The 19,404-nt window shown below is 38.5% G+C and overlaps 1 protein-coding gene across 1 annotated transcript in view; it reads right to left on the reverse strand.

Moving 5' to 3' along the window:
* Positions 1-238: 238 nt before the first annotated feature.
* MYOM2 (myomesin 2) overlaps positions 239-19,404 on the reverse strand; it is a 78,641-nt gene continuing 59,475 nt past the window's right edge. Inside the window, exons 29-38 of the mRNA XM_084262146.1 lie at positions 17,892-17,959; positions 12,374-12,487; positions 10,907-10,994; positions 9,858-9,896; positions 9,063-9,168; positions 7,595-7,758; positions 7,222-7,258; positions 7,085-7,107; positions 6,184-6,239; positions 239-1,317 (exon numbers count right to left, since the gene is read on the reverse strand). Coding sequence (XP_084118272.1) covers positions 1,015-1,317; positions 6,184-6,239; positions 7,085-7,107; positions 7,222-7,258; positions 7,595-7,758; positions 9,063-9,168; positions 9,858-9,896; positions 10,907-10,994; positions 12,374-12,487; positions 17,892-17,959 — 998 coding nt within the window. The 3' untranslated portion in view covers positions 239-1,014. The remainder of the gene's footprint in view (positions 1,318-6,183; positions 6,240-7,084; positions 7,108-7,221; positions 7,259-7,594; positions 7,759-9,062; positions 9,169-9,857; positions 9,897-10,906; positions 10,995-12,373; positions 12,488-17,891; positions 17,960-19,404) is intronic.

The raw sequence follows: 19,404 nt of genomic DNA on the forward strand, positions 1-19,404 counted from the left end.
AATCTCACCGAAGCCCATTCTTAAAGTTTCAAGATTAGCACAGATTGAAATCTATCCCTAGCAGAGTATTATTTCACCCATGGAAGACTTCAGTCGCTCATTTTGGATAGAGGAGAATCAAAGACATAATTATCCTACGTGACTGAATTGTATACATGTCTTTGGGTACCAGTTTGACCTTACATCTTGACCTGTATTGTGAAGAGTAAAATTAATGTCGCAAGTGCCACCCAGTGACTGTGATTAACCATAATTTGCATTCTTTATTGAAAGTCAATAGTCTGCATGCTACCAGCTGTGAAATTGCACAATAAGCAATAATTAAACAATGAAAGAGAGTAAACAGAACTAGTTAGGTGTGATTTGAAGCATTGAGTAGCAAAGGTGACTTTTAAAGTTTTATTAACACAAAGCAAGAAAAACAAAATACAACCATGTGACCTATGCTTCAATGAGTAAACAGGGAACATTTGTAAAACTCTACTAAAGATAAACTCATGCTATAAAACATCAATATCACTACTAAATAGAGACTATCCACTAGACTTACATGATCAGACATTTCAAAGCCAAAGAGATGGCGTGTATAACAAATCAGGAACCATCTCTGGATCTGCACCTAGCTGCAGTTTATTACTTTTATTGATGGCACGTTTGTTCTCAGAGGGGTTTTGGGTTGTTTTGTTTGTGGTTTGGGGTTTTTTTTGTGGAGAGTTGCAGAGGATGGAAATGGTTTACATAGGTTTGTGCAACCTGCCATTGGGAACCTCTGGCAGGCATTTGGCTTTATGCTATTTGCAAGTCCCACTCTATTATATATATTCAAAATGAGATTGTTGCAGATGTGTACAGCACCATAGCATAGCTACCTCTCTAAAGCAAACTCCTAAAAGCTCACTTTCCCTTTAGATATTATCAATTAGTTAAGTAGTTCCTGTATTCTATTTTGTTTGTCAAATGCAGTGTCAAGCTTTACTTGTTACTGGATTCTGTCTTGCCCTCAGGTTTAAGGACTTATTCGGATGGTGGAATTGGCCTGGGTTTAGCAAGCTGGCCTGGCTTAATTTCAGGCATTTTTTCACCATGTCTGTATACACTTACAGTGACATCCACTGTTTCCCCACCATGCTTGTTCTTGACATGGATGCTATATTTGCCCGAGTCTTCTGAGGTCACTCCCTTGATTGTTAAACTGGCATATTTCCCTTGCTCCAGTGAAAATGCATAGTGCTCATTAAGTTCAAAGGCCTTGTCATTCTTGAACCAAACCACTTCAGGGTCAGGATTTCCAAATACAGTACAAGTCAGATTCAGCGTCTGAGGGGGGAAAAAAGAAGTCATTTTAAAGATCAGTCAGATTTGTTTAAATGGAATATTCTCAGTCTTGCTTTCAGGCACTTCTTATTCCTAATTAATTAAAATATGACAGGTATCATGTTCTCAAAGACTGAAAAGTAGAGTTCCTAATTATTTTTTGTTTTCTTTGATTCAGTCTTTCCACCATCTTACCGGTGACGGTGATGCAGTAATAGCCTCAGGGTAAGAGTGTCTGAAGATGGCGAGTTGGACTGTCATTGCAGTTCTGCCTGCAGGAGACTCCTGACAACCCATTAGCCTGACACAAGATTCAGGGAATGATAGGTTTAAAAACATCCTTGAAGGCTCCCTGTACACAGCAGGGGGGAAACTGAGCAAATCTTATCTGACCAAGGCCTCCTGAGGTTATTGCTTGAGATATAATGAGAAAAAAAATCACTTAAAATGCAGTATAGAACATGAATCATTGGGCATTTATTCCAGGTGCTGCTGACTAGTAAAATGGAAATATTTCATGAAGAATAAATAATGCATTAATGTTGTAAAAGTGTTGCACACATGTATAGTGTATCCAGAGAAGTTGAATAACCTTGTAGGCTATCCTGGCAGCTCAGCTATTCCCTAAGAACTGAACTGAGACTGAAGAAACCCATAAAATTTTCATATTTATTCTTCCAAATTTTATGTAGTTACTGCTGAACCCCATTTTTATCACCATATGTATATGTAATATATGTAAGTATATGAACTTTATGTATTTAGGTACAGGGTGCACTAAGCACAGTGTGGCCAGCAGGTCTAGAAAGGTTCTCCTCCCTGTTCTACTCTGCCCCATTGAGGCCACCTCTGGATTTCTGTGTCCAGTTCTGCGCTCTCCAGTTCAGGAAAGACAGGAAACTACTGGAGAAAGTCCAGTGGAGGGCTACAAAGATGATGAGGGGACTGGAGCATCTCTCGCGTGAAGGAAGGCTGAGAGTGCTGGGTCTAAGCAGTCTGGAGAAGACTGAGAGGAGATCTGATCAACACTTAAAAATATCTAAAGAGTAGATGTCTAGAGGATGGGGTCAGATTCTTCTCAATGGTGCCCAGTGACAGGGCAAGGGACAATGGATACAAACTGGGACACAAGAAGTTCCATCTCAATATGGGGAAGAAATTTTCCACTCCGAGGGTGACCAAGCACCGGAACAGGCTTCCCAGAGAGGTTGTGGAATCTTCTTCTCTGTTGATATTCAAAACCTGCCTGGATGTGAACCTGTGCAACCTGCTCTACGTCATTCTTCTTTAGGAGGTGTTGGTTCGATTAGAGGATCTCCAGAGGTCCCTTTCAAACCTTACCAGTCTGTGATTCTCTGATCATAGAATGAATGGAAGAATAATTTGAGAAGTTGCATTGATTAGTGCCTATTTTCTCCATTTTTGCTTGAATCTCATTCTGCATATTCTGCTCTAGTCTAATAAAAGTCACCTTAAAAATTTCACCATTGTGTTAGAGGGAAGAAATGTAACACAAAAAACCTCAATGGAAAACCCAAAATTCATAGTTTCTACCAGAATGCTTCCTTATATTCCTTCCTCTCCATATACCCCTTTAGTTTTTGCAGACTCCTGACCCAGGTGGAGCCAAGAAAGTCCATCTATGTGCACACATGAATATTTTTTTAATGTATGATGAACTAATAGCCATGATATAACCAAGAGGAAAGAAAAATGAAACACCTAGTGACCACCTAAGTGTGTGAGTACTCTTAAAGAAGTGATACCAGGTAGGATGTGAAGTTAACTAACTAGCCTTACTCTAAAATATTTAAAGGTCTAATGATGCAAACACAAAAATAATGTTTTTGGGAAATCAAACTAATAGCTAATAGCATAAGTTTAAATCTGCACATCCTTTCTGTGACTCAGGCAACATTTCATGACTACTGCCCTCAAAAGTGACCTCATTTAAGAGCAATTAATAATTAATTCATGATAATTAATCAAGTCTTAATAAGTTAATATTAAAGACTTCCCAGAGAACAGATATATTCCACGGTCATTTGAGATCATTTGGGCCTGCTCTAATTTATTAAATTATAAATCTGACTTAAAAGCTTTTATACTTTCATAAGAATCATTATTAAAGCTTTGTCTTGTGTTCATATAGTGATGCAGTTATACCATTCCAACACGAGAAGAACTCTGCCCTCTCTGGTTTTTATTTTTTTTTGTAATTACTTCTCACACTTAAGTGGTTCTTGCATGTTACCTGTTAATTTTAAAATTTTACATAAACCTCACACAGCTAGGCCTCCTTTGGGGAGTTTTACTTCTGGAAACTTGCTAGGTAGTGTTTCCTTAATACAAGGTTGTAGGTTTTAGAGCATAGCTGCATGAGGAAGCATGGACCTGCTGAAGCAAGTCCAGGGTGGGACCACAAAAGTGATTAGAGGGGGGGAGCACCTCTCCTATGAAGACAGGCTGAGAGAGGGGGTTGCTAAGCCTGGAGAAGAGAAGGCTCCAGGGAGACTTTGTTGCAGCCTTCACCTAAAGTGAGATTACAAGAAAGCTGTGGAGAAGGACTGTTTACAAAGGGATGTAGGGGTAGGGCAAGGGGTAATGATTTAAGCTGCAGAAGGGTAGATTTAGATTAGCTATAAGGAAATTTTTTATGATGAGGCAGAACTGGAACAGGTTACCCAGAGAAGTTGTGGCTGCCCTCTCCCTGGCAGTGTTCAACGCCAGGCTGGATGGGGCTTTGGACAACCTGGTCTGGTGAAGGATGTCCCTTCCCATAGCAGGGTGTTGGAACTAGATGATCTTTAAGGTCCTTTCCAGCCCATACCATTCTGTGATTCTTTGAAATTCCAAATAGCCTGTGCATGCAGTCAGGGGTGACTTCACCAAGCTGTTTCCTTCCAGTTAGACAGGTTTACAATGTTTGTCATAAAGTGACTTATACCTAACCTCTTGAGAGACTGGCTTTCTTGTTGTAAGGTTCTTGCTCTGCCACAATAGAAAGGCACTCCATGTGAACACCCATTAGAGACAAAGGAAGGAATGGGCCCAGAGCAAACTGATCTCTGGTTCAGAGTTGAGAATCTATCAGCATCCACTTGAAGGCTCACATAATACCATTTGTTTGTAAAGAGGCTGCTCCTGGGTATCAGGAAAATGGCCAAGTACGCAGAAAGTTGGAAGAGATGTGTGCAACCTCTTACTGCAGTCATAATAACAATACAGCTTCCACACAAAGCAACACAGCAGTAGTCTCTGAAGATACTCTTCATACAAGAGAAATAAACAGCCTGAACATGCTCTTGATAGCCAGCAGATGGTAAGAGTCACATAGGCTCATGAGTTGCTCTGCTATAGTCAGTTAGAATGAAAGTCCATCTAGCTTTTCTAGAGGTCCAAAGCAACTGCTTAACAAAGTGTACAAAAATAGAGATGAACAGAGTGTGATCCTATTCCCAGTATACTTCCCTGCTTTTCAAATTTTGGTGGCTTATAAACTGGTTATAAGCGCAAGTTTTATCCAGAACACTATTTAATGGCTGCTGGATTTCCTTTCATGATATTGCCTGTTTTCTTTTTTGGACCCAAATCTGGTTTTGCCTAAGGAACTAAGGCAAAAATTAATTATGAACCACTTAAAAATACTTCCTTTTGATTGTCTAAAGCCTGTAATGACCATGTAATTAGGTACTCCCTAGTTCTTGTGCTGTGAAAAGTGTTGGATAATAATTTCTGAGTACCTCCTCTGCACCACGCACAATGCCAAAAAAATTGGGGGTTTTTTTCCCCTCTTTCAGCCATTTTTCTTCCCAGACTGAAGAGACAGAATTTCTCCCCACAGAGAAGGACAGGGCACCCAATAGATTTGCTTCAGGAGAAAGTAAACAATAACTTGCTGTCTGTGTGGAAAGGATGAAAAGACTTTGTCTTTCCTGGACTGAAGGCTTGGGTATCTGGAGTGTGGAGCTCACCCCCAGGATGGAGAGACCAATTTCCAGTACTTTCTCACACCTTTAAGGACTAACAGCAGCACAGACTAATAGGCTGCTGCTTCTTTCTTAGTACCCAGAGATTTTGGGCTGAGGTTGCATGAGATCCTGCTCCACCACAACAAAAAGCCCAGTAAGAGACACCAATCCATCATCAGCATAATGAAATTTTATCTTGATCAGTCAAACTAACCTAGGGAATGACTTTGAAAAGATTTACCAATTTTGGCTTTGTATCTGGGTGTGTAGTTATAAAAAAAACCAAACATGTATTCCTTGGTTTTCAATCTCCCTTATTATATATTGTAATGGGGCTAGATGCCAATATAAAGGAAGAGGAGAGAGTTTAACCTCTTGACCCAGGTGGGTTCTTTACGGTCCTTTAATCTTACCAGCCATAACAGTCTGTGGCTGTCACACTGCAGAATGGGACCTAGTTTTTCATTTCTGTTACACTGCGTCTGTGAATGTAGTTGTTTCCTCTTGCCTCTTAATTTCTCCTACAGAGCAGGAATTGACTGTCCCCTTGAACTGCTCTGCTCAGTACAAAGAGCTTAAAGCCAGACCAGATTTGTGTATGTAGTGAACGCAGAGCCTCTATATAATCAGCACAAAAGACCAATTCTTCTTGAGGCTGTTCTTGCCTAAGATCTGAATCTCAAGGCTGTGCCTCCTCTGAATCTACAGTCAGCTTATGGTGTACCTTCACTCACTTGTGACTTTGCATGTGTTTCATTTAAGTTATTGCCATTAGGTGGTTTAAATTATCCTCCTTGTGCTCTCTGATTCAAAGAAATCATCTGCATTTGCTCACCCTTTGCCATTAAAGCAAATCTCTCACCAGTTAGCATGAGTCGGTGACAAAAACTGTCCTTACCTTCCCATCCATTATAGTAACAACGTCAGGCAAACCACCAATGACTTTACCACGATCTAGGAGAAATAGAAAAAATATGTTGTTCGTGTGAAGTTTAGAACAAAGTTACCAATTTTTCAATGACTTTATTAATTTGTGCCATATTAGTCACAACTTTTGTTTCGACTTATCTTTAAAAAATGTAGGTTTTGGTTAATTAGAAATAAAATAATGCAATATTTGTGATATTTTGTGTTATTTCTTTTTAACATATTCTATGGTCCACTTAGATTTTTTTAGCACAGATTGTGCTACAGCATTCTAAACTGATACACATAACAACCTTGAAGCCATTGCTAAACTTGACAGGTTGTGCTTTGGGCACAGAGCAAAGCAAGGAACATGCTTTCAGTATCTTCGTGGTATCTAAGATCTAAGGAAAATTTATTCTGCCACTCTGCGGTCAGAAGCATCTTGTCATTGCCAGGGGAATTGATATCAAAGTGCAATAATTCCTACAGCCTCAAACAGTAATAAGCTTCTCCACTATCCGTGTGTCAGCAGGTATCGCACCAACTAGATTACCAACCAATTTTTTACTTAATAGGTAGATCCCATTATTTAGTATCATCATCAGCTTTCAGAGTCTCCTTGTGTGGTACCAAGAAGCTCACACTTCACAAAACCTCTGCAGACACAGGAAGATCTAGTGGAGGCTTGCAAAATGTGTAAACTTTTAGTGTGTTTCCATTGGAATTAAAGACAAATAAACCCACAAATTACTATTATTATTGCAGTGTTATGTGCTAACTGGGGATTTCTGCAGCCACAGAACTCTGAAGGCTGTGACAGCATGGATGTCTTAAAGAGAACACTAGACTACATTGTGGAACACCTTTGATAAAACATAAAATAAACTTACTCTTCTCAGCAAAAGCAGCTGCCCTAAAATTGTCGAGGAAGAGAGGAAAAGAAATACATAATGTTATTAATGATTTTTTTTTCATAAATTAAGACACTATTGTTACAGCATTAAAATGCAATACACATAGAGCTTACTTGAGTCGCTGGAATTCTGTATATGCATCATCAAAAGCTGTAACACAAGAGTTGAGAGTTAATGTCCATGAACATAACTTGCACTTGGAGCTCAGTATAAACATTTCAACACATACCCATCTATGTGCTTGTTAAAGAGCTTGTCAAAGCTCTTTTAGAACCCATACAGGGTTGCACAGTAGCAAAATGGAAAACCAAAATGGGTGACGATAACAGATACAAGACTAGAAAGATCATAACAATTATGCAACTAAACTGCAACAGGTTTTGACCAAAGGCTTTCTCTTTTTTCCTGTTATTCCTCTGATTATTGCAAGTTAATTCTGGTTAATCCACAAAAATACACCATGTAAGTATGATCTTATCAATATACCTTGCCCAGACAGATCAAGTGTGCGTTTGTAGGATTCCTTGGCACCAAAGATTTCAAAGGTGTAGTTCCCCTTATCCTTTTCAGTGGGTTCAATTATCTGCAGCCAGGCAACATCCTCTCCACCTCCAATCTTCATCCTTTCACCGGAAGAAATCTTAGATTCCCTTAAAAAAAAAAAAAAATGGAAAACAACTTAGTTTGAACGTTATTTTCAAGTATATTCTCCACAGGAGATCATATATAAAAAGTTACAAAGGATAAAGGTGTCCCTGCTGGCTACAGGAGGGTTGGACTAGATGACCTTTAAAGGTCCCTTCCATCCCAACAGATTCTGCGATTCTATGATTTTATAACATACAGATAACTTGTTTAGATTTATCTAAACTACAGATAAATAGCAACTATTGCATCAATTTCACAAGAAGTTCCTTTCTTATTTGTGGGGATATGATACGCTTTGCAATTATTAACCTGAGCAATCATATTATTATCACATTTACTGAAAGAAGGAGCGGAACTTACTGAATAAAAAGCTTGAGTTATAAGTACAGCTGCACACCCTTGCAGAAGTGTTCTCGAGCTCCCTGAACCTGCTAATCACTGATAATCCTGTCTTCATAGAAATCAAGGGCTGGACAGCATTGTAAAACTAGGACAGCATGCTAATAAAGCAGCCTCTTCCTGTCTAAGTCAGACCAGCTCATTGTGAGTCACCTTTGTAGGCCATCAAGGAATGTGAAAGTTGAAACCACTTGAAGGGTATTAAAATCCTTCCAAACCTTACCTGCAGTTTCAAACAAACGAGGGCCTGACAGCAAAGTATTTGAACACACATTTAATTGTAAATACACAGATTAATAGAGGGCCTCCAAAATCAAAGATTAATGTAACATGAGGATGGAAAACTGCTGGGATCTTCCAAGGTCATTTCTGATCATATTTCAGCTCTAAGGGGTATTCTGTTCCTCACTGAACATCTTTTCAAAGAAGAGAAACAAAATTAAATATTCTGGGTTACTTAAGACTGTATCAGTTTTGGAAAAAAATCCTTTCTTAATAGAGGTTTTTATTAAACTGTGAAAGCAGATCCTTGGTGTTCACCTAGTACTGGAGGAGAATTTCATCCATTTAAAGAAAAGGGCACCCCTGCATAGAAAACAATGCTTGGATACATTTTTACATTTGTAACAACCAGATAATACAGTGAAGGACAAACAGTCTTGTGTTTAGTAAGTGCCTGAATTACTGTAGATGCTTTTTCACTGCCTGTTACAGCCCTCCTGATAGTTTTTGGACAAGTCCATTTAAATTTCTATGCACTACCTATGTGAAAAGAGAATATGAAGTGCTGTAAAGAGAAATTCATTAATGTCATCCAGTTACTAAATGAATGCCACATAATAGTAAATAGTAAATCACAAACATGGCATTATTTCTCAAATAAAGTTGAAAAAATATTCTCCTCTACCTGTGAAACCAGTTGACTTTCATTTCTTCATTGTAGTACTTGAGGAAACACTGGAGCCTTATTCCTTCCTCAGTGCAAAGGATCTTCAGTGGAGATGCTGACTTACCTATGTAAAATAGAATATATGCACATCAAACAGGATAGTGGAATGAACAGGAAACAGGCAAACCATTACTTGTACTTTCAGGACACAAAACACACACACACACAAAAATCAGTATCTGAGCCATGGTTCTCAACTACCACAAAGAGACAATGGCTCATGCTTCTCAAAGAAAATCCGCGGATTTATATCAGGTGAAATTTCAGTATAAGTTTATAGTTCTATCTTCATATGCAAGCATTATGATGAGCAAGATTCATTGTGAAATAATAAGCTAGTCATATAATTTCTGTGGAATGGTGTCATGATTCTAATTGCACAAAATATTTATTCTTGTGCAACCCCTTTTCTTTCAGTAGAATGAATCCCAGCTTCTTACCGGGAGCAGCATCAGAATCTCATCCCCTCTGTATCAAGGTTTACTTACTAATGGGAAGTAAGAAGACAATTATGACTACAACATTGTCCCAGTATCTAAACCAAACAAGCCAGGTGGAATAATACTTTGTTCCCTTTTAATAGTGTCAATTAGCAAGGTCAACTGCCTATTCAGAAACTTAATTATATGTCCATAATAATATAAGCATCATGACTCCAAGAGATTTCCCTCTTACAATCAAAATTGTCTGCCTCAGGCTCAGATGACTTTAACATAAAAACTTAAATGAAAATCCAAAGCAGCATTTACTTACCACTGACTCCACTCAATGCCAGCATTATATCATCATACACTGGGAAGAAAAAAAAAAAAGTACCATCAAAATTCAATCATAATATAGCTTTGTTATGTTCAGTTTAATTAAAGCAATATGGGAAATCTGCACATCCTTAGGCAAAGAAAACCATTAAAATTGCAACAGGTGTATGGGACAAATTTAAGACTGTGTACAGCATATAAATTCTGTGCTGTGTCACTGAGTATCTCTGCTGTGTGTGGAGTCAGCTTTCTGTGTCAAATCTTTGCATTTGTATCCCTCAGGCCATAAACAATGAAAGGTCATTAAAACTGGATAGTACACATTCAAAGGAGAGTGCAGGGAAAAGAGAAATTGTCACATTCTAGGTGAAAACAATTTTCACCTGGTCCCTGTAGGATGGCATTTGACAAATGTAAACTACTTCAACAGCAAGTGAAAGGAACCAGGTATTATATCAAGCTTTTGAAATATCACAGAGCTGGTGGGTTTGCAGAAGGGGAGAACCCTGGAGACAAGGGCAGAAGAGTGGGGAACACTTTCATAGCAGAAAAATCCTATTTAGTGTCTCTGTGTTGGATGGAAAAAGAAAGAAAGAAGCACCATAATCTAAGGAATGTATATTCAAGACTGAAGAATGCATATTCAAGGCTGAAGAATTTTTATGAATGGGATTCAGAAAATACTACTTGTATATTTGGTCTGTATTGTTCTGTATCTGCACATTCTTTGTCTCTGCTAAAGTAAATTGTGATTCAGTTCCGTAACTCTCTGCAAACTCCAGTGTGCTTCTATTGGCATGTTGACACGGGGACATGAATTGTATACATATACATTACGTCACAGATGTCTGGGAAAGTGGGGTTGTATTAACTATACTATCTAACTGATATTTTTTTTCTGAAAGCATAACGGGCAGAAGAAGGGAATTGAAATGCAAAGGAGCCCAAGAACAGTACCTAACTCGCCATTTGCACGGATAGATTTTTGACAACTCTTGAGAACATGTGGAGATCATTATTTCAACATAGTAAACTGAATGTTACCTTTTCCTGATAATTCAAGAGTAGATACATCATGACCTCTATCATCTGATAGTGTCGCCTTATAAACTCCTTCATCTTTGCGAGACAGCTACAGGGAAAACACAAGATGTTTACTGACAGGCTTGATAATAACACAACATTCACTCAACACCTGCAGGATTTTCTAAATCAAAAAATATATATTGTACCTCATTCTAGTTAAACATTCTTACCAGAGATGAGACTGAAACTATAAGTGGCTTGTGCATGCTTTTTTAATGGAGCTGCAGTTAGTTAAGTCTAAAAATTATTCTGATTTCAGTTCAATTGCCTTGAGAAACTGTGTTTTATCTCTTGCTCCAGAAGGACAAACAGGATTGATCCTGTTCAGTAGAAATAACAATTAGTGTAGTAAGATGCCACAGAGGGTAACTTCAACCCACACAAACTTTAGATACATAATTTTTCTTCAACCCAAAATGATCATTTATTTGAATCAATCTATGCAAAGCATAACAACAAATCAATATCCTTTAACTGTCAAAATAGCAACTCAGTAGCTTTCATTCAAGCAGCAATTGTAGCCAAATTTTGTCTATGCTAAGCAAATAATGAATTCATTACCCTTGTAGAGATTAGATTCTAAAATCTAACATGGTGATACTGCATTAAAAGCAGTTGGGGGTTTTGCCTGGGGTGTTTTCCTTTAATTTATTTTAAAACTTGAGGAAAATATATAAACAACTACCTTTAGTTTGGAGATTATTTAATTGAATCTTAAACGTATGCAAGACCACAATTCAGTAAAAAAAGTAGAAGCATCATATGACTGAATGACAAGAAAAATTCAAGACAAGCAGAACCCACCCTCCCCCCAAAAAAAGTCTGCTCAAGACAAATGAAGCCTGATGAAAGTCTTCAGAAGAAGAAAGCACTCTTGAAAGTGAAATGAAGGAAGGAAATTAGAAGAATATGAAACTAGTAGATAAAAAAATAAATCAATCAATCAAGTAGAATGTGCTTTATTTGAAAGCAGAAAAACTTGAACCAGGGAGGTTTTGGCACTTGACAGAGGCAGCAACTATACAAGCTAAGGCTTCAGACACAGGCTAGGTTATCCTGTTTGCATAGAGATCGATCTTAAGAAGCCATATACCTCAAACCTATTCATTTTAGGAAATAAAACTGAAACACTGTCAGAAATTAGGTGCTTGAACAAATTGAAAAATTAAGGACCAATAAGGAAGAACAAGATGGAGTTCACCTAAGGACATTGAAGCAATTTAAGCATGAACTGTCTGAGCTGATAACAAAAATAGATATTCTTTTGCCAGCACTAGTTACTCACCAGCTAATTGAAGGGTAGCAAATACGCTTTTTCTTAAAACGGTCCACAGAAATCATGATAGCAGGTTTAGTGCTCTGCCTGGCAAACCTATAGCATGTCAAGCAGAAGCTGTCATTTCTAATCAGAATGTGATACTGTACCCTGGGAATACTGAGGTGACATTCTCCCTTCTGCAGATCAGGCATCTCATCAACGTCAATCCCAGAACCATCCTTATACCACTTGAAAATAGACTCCTTCTTTGTGTTTGCGACCTGTACAACACAAAAGGTACATCAGCCTGGCTATGTCCCAAAGAAAGGTATTGCAGGTAGGTAGTCACGGAAGTACTTTCAATGTAAGAAGCACATTTTTTATAAAACATGACAAATAAAGCTAAGCAAAAAAACCCAAATCCATCTCAAGTCTTCACAAAGTCAAGACTAAGCAAATCTTAGCCCTACAGTATTTATTTGCAGCACAAAAATGGTCAGAAGTATACAGCTGACAGCTTCAGAGCCCTTGTCAAATCTGTAAAGGCAATTCTGTCACTCTCTTCCTTTAAAGGTTTTTGCACCCTTGCTATGCAGTTGTAGACTGTCTAGAGATAACTGTGAGAAGTACCTTGAAATTAGAGCTGCTGAACTCTCCTTTATCTTTCTGCATTTGCCGTGTGTCTCAAGAGAGCTGTAACACAGAACCTAGGCCCTAACTTAGAGCGTCTTCAGCCAATTTGCAGATTTATCTCAGTTACCTAAGCAATGTCTTTCAGGGCTAAACTGCAGAGAGCAACTGAAATTACTATTCTGAAAGCATTTGAGACTTCAAAATTGTGAGCTGCACCAGAAACCTTTTTTTTCTACTACTATTGTGTCCTATGGAAAGTACAAAGACCTGAGGAATCCTACAAATTGTAGTCTCTCCCAACACAAAAGGGTTTAACAATGTAGTGTAAATGCAGAGAAGTTGCTTGAAAGCCAGATTTTTTTCTGTAGTAGCAGCAACTCACCTAAGCAGTGTATAAATAGATTACAGCTATACCTCGAGTACTGCTCTAATTTTGAAATCTAAATTGTGTATTACTGATGCTTTAAATAAGGTTGGATGAATGACCTCAAACCGTGAATCCAAACAAGCTAGCAGCCCAGCTCTCTCCTTTTTCTCCCTTTCAGAAACCCTATGGCTTATTTGACATCACTATCCCCATAGCCTTCTAAAAAATCACAGAAATGCAATGGTATTTCCATGTGTAGCCTGAATTACCGGTCAGCATGGCTTAGGTAGAAGGATAGATCTAGCGGGACATTTCTCAGTCCCCCGGCAGTTGCTTTAAAAAGCCTCTTTAAAAAGAACTGAACAAAAGGATAGAGGGCAGCCCAGAAGTTAATACAGATCTACAGTAGTTTTCAAGTGACTTGCTCGGAGGTAAAAAACATGCACCAATTTCCAATCTTTTCACTTTAGAGAAGTCTTCCTCCATAGATGAACAGTTCTGTGAAAGTTCTCTACAGAGGTGACTAGACAAATAGGAAGACCCCTGTACAGATTCCTGGTCCTCTCTATAAAACCTGCTCAAATTAATCACATACATTGCTGCGTAACAGCCAGCATGGTTGCTATGGATATCTGACAGAGTATTTGAGATCACAACCTGGCCCAAAGCAATGTCTTGAGCAGCATTTTACATTTACCAGTAACTACAAAGTGGCTATTCCTGTAGTTATATGACGTGAGTGGGAATTTTATTTGAACAAAGCCTGAAGGAACAAGCCTATAGTGCTTTTCAACAATTTTTCATCAAAGACTGCTACCAGTCAATCTGACAATAAATAGACTGAGTTTCAGACACATGCAATTTGCAGCAGCAAAGTTATTTCATGTTGACATTTACTATGAAAAGTTACCTTTTTTTGCTGCTTAGCCATACACAAAAATCTTGCTTTTACAGACACAGTACAAATAAGGATCAAAGTTATGCAAGACCAGGTAGCTTCTGAACATTCTGAAATTTAGAAGTACTTGAAAAGAATTATAGCAGATCACAGAATCACAGAATCACAAGGTTGGAAGAGACCTTTGACTATCATCAAGTCCAACCATTCCCATCCTAAGCTAAACCATATCCCTAAGTACCTCATCTACCCTTTTTTTAAATACATCCAGGGATGGTGACTCAACCACCTCCCTAGACAGCCTGTTCCAGGCTGACAACTCTTTCAGTTTCTAATATCCAATCTAAACCTGCCCTGGCACAGCTTCATGCCACTTCCCCTTGTCCTATCTCCTTCACCTGGCTGAAGAGACCATCGCCCACCTCTCTACAACCTCCCTTCAGGTAGTTGTAGGTGGTGATAAGGTCTCCCCAAGCTAAACAGCCCCAGCTCTCGCAGCCGTTCCTCATAGGATTTGCCCTCCAGCCCCTTCACCAGCCTGGTTGCCCTTCTCTGCACTTGCTCAAGGACCTCAATGTCCTTCTTATGATGAGGAGCCCAGAACTGAACACAGTACTCAAGGTGTGGCCTCACCATTACTGAGTAGAGGAGCACAATTACCTCCCTAGACCTACTGGCCACACTGGTTTTGATACAACCCAAGATGCCATTGGCCTTCTTGGCTGCCCGGGCACACTGCTGGCTCATATTCAGCCTGCAGTCAACCAACACCCCCAGGTCCTTCTCTGCCTGACAGCTCTCCAGCCAGTCTCCCCCAAGCCTGTAGTGCTGCAGGGGGTTGTTATGTCCCATGTGCAGCACTCTACACTTGGCCTTGTAAAACTTCATCCCGTTGGTCTCAGCCCATTGGTCCAGTCTGTTCAGATCCCTCTGAAGAGCCTCCCTACCCTCAGGCAGATCAACACTTCCTCCCAGTTTAGTGTCATCTGCAAACTTACTGAGTGAGCATTCAATCCCTTCATGGAGGTCATTGATAAAGATGTTGAACAAGACTGGACCCAGGACTGAGCCCTGGGGGGTGCCACTTGTGACCAGCCTCCAGCTGGATTTGGTTCCATTCACCAGCACCCTTTAGGCCCAGCCATCCAGCCAGTTTTCAACCCAGCTGAGGGTTGACCTGTCTAGGTCAGTGGCAGCCAGTTTCTCAGTCAGAATGCTGTGAGAAACCGTGTCAAAGGCTTTACTGAAGTCCAGGTAGACCACATCCACAGCCTTCCCCTTGTCCATTAAGCGTGTCACCTTGTCATAGAAGGTGATCAGGTTAGTTTGGCAGGATCTACCTGTTGTAAACTCATGTTGACTAGGCCTGATCCCCTGGCCATCATGCATGTGCTGCATGATAGCTCCCAAGATGACCCTCTCCATGATCTTCCCCGGGACTGAGGTCAGACTGACAGGCCTGTAGTTCCCCGGATCCTCCTTCCGGCCCTTCTTATATATGGGTGTCACATCTGCCAGCCTCCAGTCGAGTGGAACTTCCCCAGTCTGCCAGGATTGCTGATAGATGATGGAAAGGGGTTTGGCAAGCACATCTGACAGTTCTCTCAGCACCCTCGGGTGAATCCCATCTGGTCCCATTGACATGTTAGTATCTAAGTGGCCAAGTAGGTCGGTGATCATTTTCTCCTTAACCATGGGAATTTTGCTATTCCTCCCCTCTCTGTCAGCCAGTTCCTGAGGATGAGTACTCAGGGAATAATCATCTTTACTATTATAGACTAAGGTAAAGAAGAAATTAAGGACCTCAGCCTTGTCCTTACCCCTTGTCACTAATATCCAATAAGATGCTGCTATATGAAGAAAAATAAATGCATAAAAAGCAACCATCAAATTATCATTCAGATAAACAAACCTATCTCACTGGCATGTAGAGGCTGCAATAACAAGAACAAGGTCATCAATGCCAGCTATTTCAGAATTAAATAAGAAATCAATACAAAGTCAATCAGGTCCAATCACATAGAAAATAAGTGGTATGTGAAGTAATGTGTGTTATTTTTTATTTACTATTTTAAAACACAATCCATATTGGTTCATTATAACTGTTACAGACCTGAATCATACAGTCAGTCCTCTGCTCTACACAAGCTTCCAGCTGGCTAGTTTCCTAAATCCCCTATTTCATGCCATGGCCTTTGAGAAAGTGCAGGCAAAAAGCCATCTATTACAGGTACTTCCTTCGCATTATCCCAGACTTTTTCAAGAGATAAAAATCACCTGTGACAATTATTTTTGCACAGGACCTCTAAACAGAGCCTAGAAGAGACCAGGGCCAAGTGCTATGATATGCCATGGGGAGGCATTCTTTGGATGTTTTTATTACAGCAGAAATAGCCCAGGGCAGCCACACTTCTAACTTGAATGTCAAGCGTCTGAAGCTCATAGGACAAGTCCAGGTTTTATTGTTCAAACTGTACCTACGTACAACTATCAGTTAAACAGGCATAAACAACAGCACCATGTGCATCTAATGGGCAGTCACATACTAACAGTAACAAACATTATAAGGTCAATGGCCTAGTTAAAATGATGAGTGTGTAAACGGCCCACATCCTAGATTTCATTTACATAAAATGTTCTGACCTTACGAACAAAACGTACACTGGTGAAACGCATATAATCAGGCACTCTGCCTTTCACAGTTTCACTGGTATAAACAGGCTTGACAGTCAATGAAAAGAAGGATAATTTCAGATTAATTTGTAGAGAATTAACACTAGCATAACTGGTTCAGCAACATTTAATTCCCCATGTGAATGAAAGGATAAGCAGGGTTCATGCCTGAGGCAAATGCATGTTGAGATTATAAAGTACTCCAGCTATGCAGCTCAGCACCAGCAAATGTACCATGTTAGCTAATGAGTGTTGAGCCCTAAAATGGGGGCACATTGAATGGCAGCTTCACCACCCAGGTCAGTTCTTCTGGGAATAACTTGAGGTTAAAGGTCTCCTAATTAGTGAGCAGTAAAAAAGAAGGGAAAAAGTCAGACAAATGTGCATGTAAATTGCTCATAATGAATGATTCAAGTTAGTCTAATTAAAAGCCAAAAACTTAATCAAAAGAAGTGTCCAGATTACAGGAAAAGGCAATGAAGAAAAGTCTGATGACTGTTGAATTCAATCAACTTAGTTATTCAGACCTCTAATTAGTCACTCTAGAAGAACAACAAAAATTAAAATATACCAGTTTAGAATGGCATATAAAGATGTTAATAGCAGAAAATAAACTAAATTCCATGCACTTTAGCATTAGTTAGGATTCAAATGTTATTAGCCAAAACCAATAAAAATCATGTTTATAACATTAATTCCAGAAGCCTTTGTTACATGTTTGGTTACAGATGACTAAATACTAGATGCTTTCGTAGAAGAACCTTTAAATCAGAATACAGTGAGGAAGGAGTTTGAATTTTGGCTTTTTGTGACTATTTTTGAGGAAGGAAGACAGACTGTTAAGGAATTTTTTTTTATGACTCACATTACTATAAAGAATGAGATCACCTAACACATTTAGAAATGTCCTGTAATTTTTGTTTTGTTTTGTTTAATGATGACTATTGCATAAGAATAGTAAGTTAGAAATTTTGATTATAAATATTTCTAAGTAATAAAAAGGTTTTCATATGAAACTTTTAATTTGAAAAATATCAAAATCTTTCCTCACATTTTCCTACCTCAATTTTCAATCAACACATTCTGAAAAATTATTTCAAGTAGATTTCCTCACCTTACAAGAAAGTAAAACTTCACATTCCTCTGTAACTTTCCAATACAAAAACTCTGAGAAGTGAGGACCTAAGAAACAAAATCATCTTAAAGTATATGTTGTAGAGTGACAACTATCAGAGAGGTGGAGTGAAAAAAAGAAAAAATATTACAATTATCCTTACACCAGAAAGATGAGAGGGAACTCTTAAACTAGAAGGAAAATTCTACACTAAGTTTTTATCATATTGACCCAGGTGTCTACAGCTCAGCTGAGAAACCTGAAGCTCATCTCAGTTTATATGATAAGTCATGTAATGTTTCAAAATGTAAAATGGTAAATGAGATAAAGTAGTATATTAAATGTGTTTAATATACTAATTAAATATGTTGGCACGGCTGCCAAATAAACATAGGAAAGAGAGTAGCTACAAGTAAGTGTACAAACTATGTATTTAATGCAAAGGGAACTGGAGAATAAATAAATGTATACAAACACCCAATTAAATGTTCAAAGCAAAATTCTTGCAGTGGATATTATTTGTCCACAATATATAAAGTTAAAGATGGTATGAAACTTTAAAAGCAGAACAAGAAATATTCCTTTTCCCCCACAGGTTCCAATCCTGCAAATGTAAATATTCTTAAGTAAATTCACTGACATACATAGCCTTTTTAAAGTTATTGCGGTTACTCATATCAGTAAATTTATATGTTTTGCTGTCTGCAGGATCAGGACCCATAATTATAATATCCAGACCTGGGAGGTAGCAAAGTCACAGACTTTCATTTAAAGAATCACTGAGAACTGAAAGATCTTGTGAGCTTATGCTGTAAGTGGTATAAAGTCTTTCCTAAATCTATTTTTAAAAATAATCCCTCCCCAAAATACCTAAAAATAATAGTATTACATGGTTTACATAGAGAATATTACCCAAGCTATTTAGAATAAATATTATTGTTGTTACTTTCATTCTAAAAACCATGTGCTTGCAAAGTGAATATTGTAAACTAGAGCTCAAACTCAATTTTTTAAAGATTTCACAGAGATAGACTTCCAAAATAGATATCTAAGAGTAATTCTTACTCAGACCTGCAAACATAAAAAACAAGTATATAACAAACTGCAACTATATTGCAACTATGCAACAAATACATATTTGTTTCCTGGAATTTTGCCTGGGCAGAAACCACAGGATCAGACTTTTAATCTTCCTTTTCTGACACTATGCTGTCTATGCTTTGTCAATTATATTGAAGGAACAATTTAAAACTAAATGTCTTGTTGGATATTCTCATTAATATTGAGCAAAGATAACCTCTTGTAAGGACTTGCCATTTATTTCTCTATTTAGTTAAAGTGTTCTGTCACAATTTGCATATATTGTATGACAATGTTTCAAAATAAGATCCCCCAAGGATTCAGTGCCTACTCAAACTGTGCAATCATCTTCTGAAGAAATCAATGGAAGTTGGAAGCACTTAGTATTCACCAGGGGTGCATCATCAGCTGCAAACTGGACCTAAAGTCACCA

Source organism: Gallinula chloropus (genome assembly GCF_964237585.1).
Source record: "Gallinula chloropus genome assembly, chromosome: 3".
Classification (NCBI taxonomy): Eukaryota; Metazoa; Chordata; class Aves; order Gruiformes; family Rallidae; genus Gallinula; species Gallinula chloropus.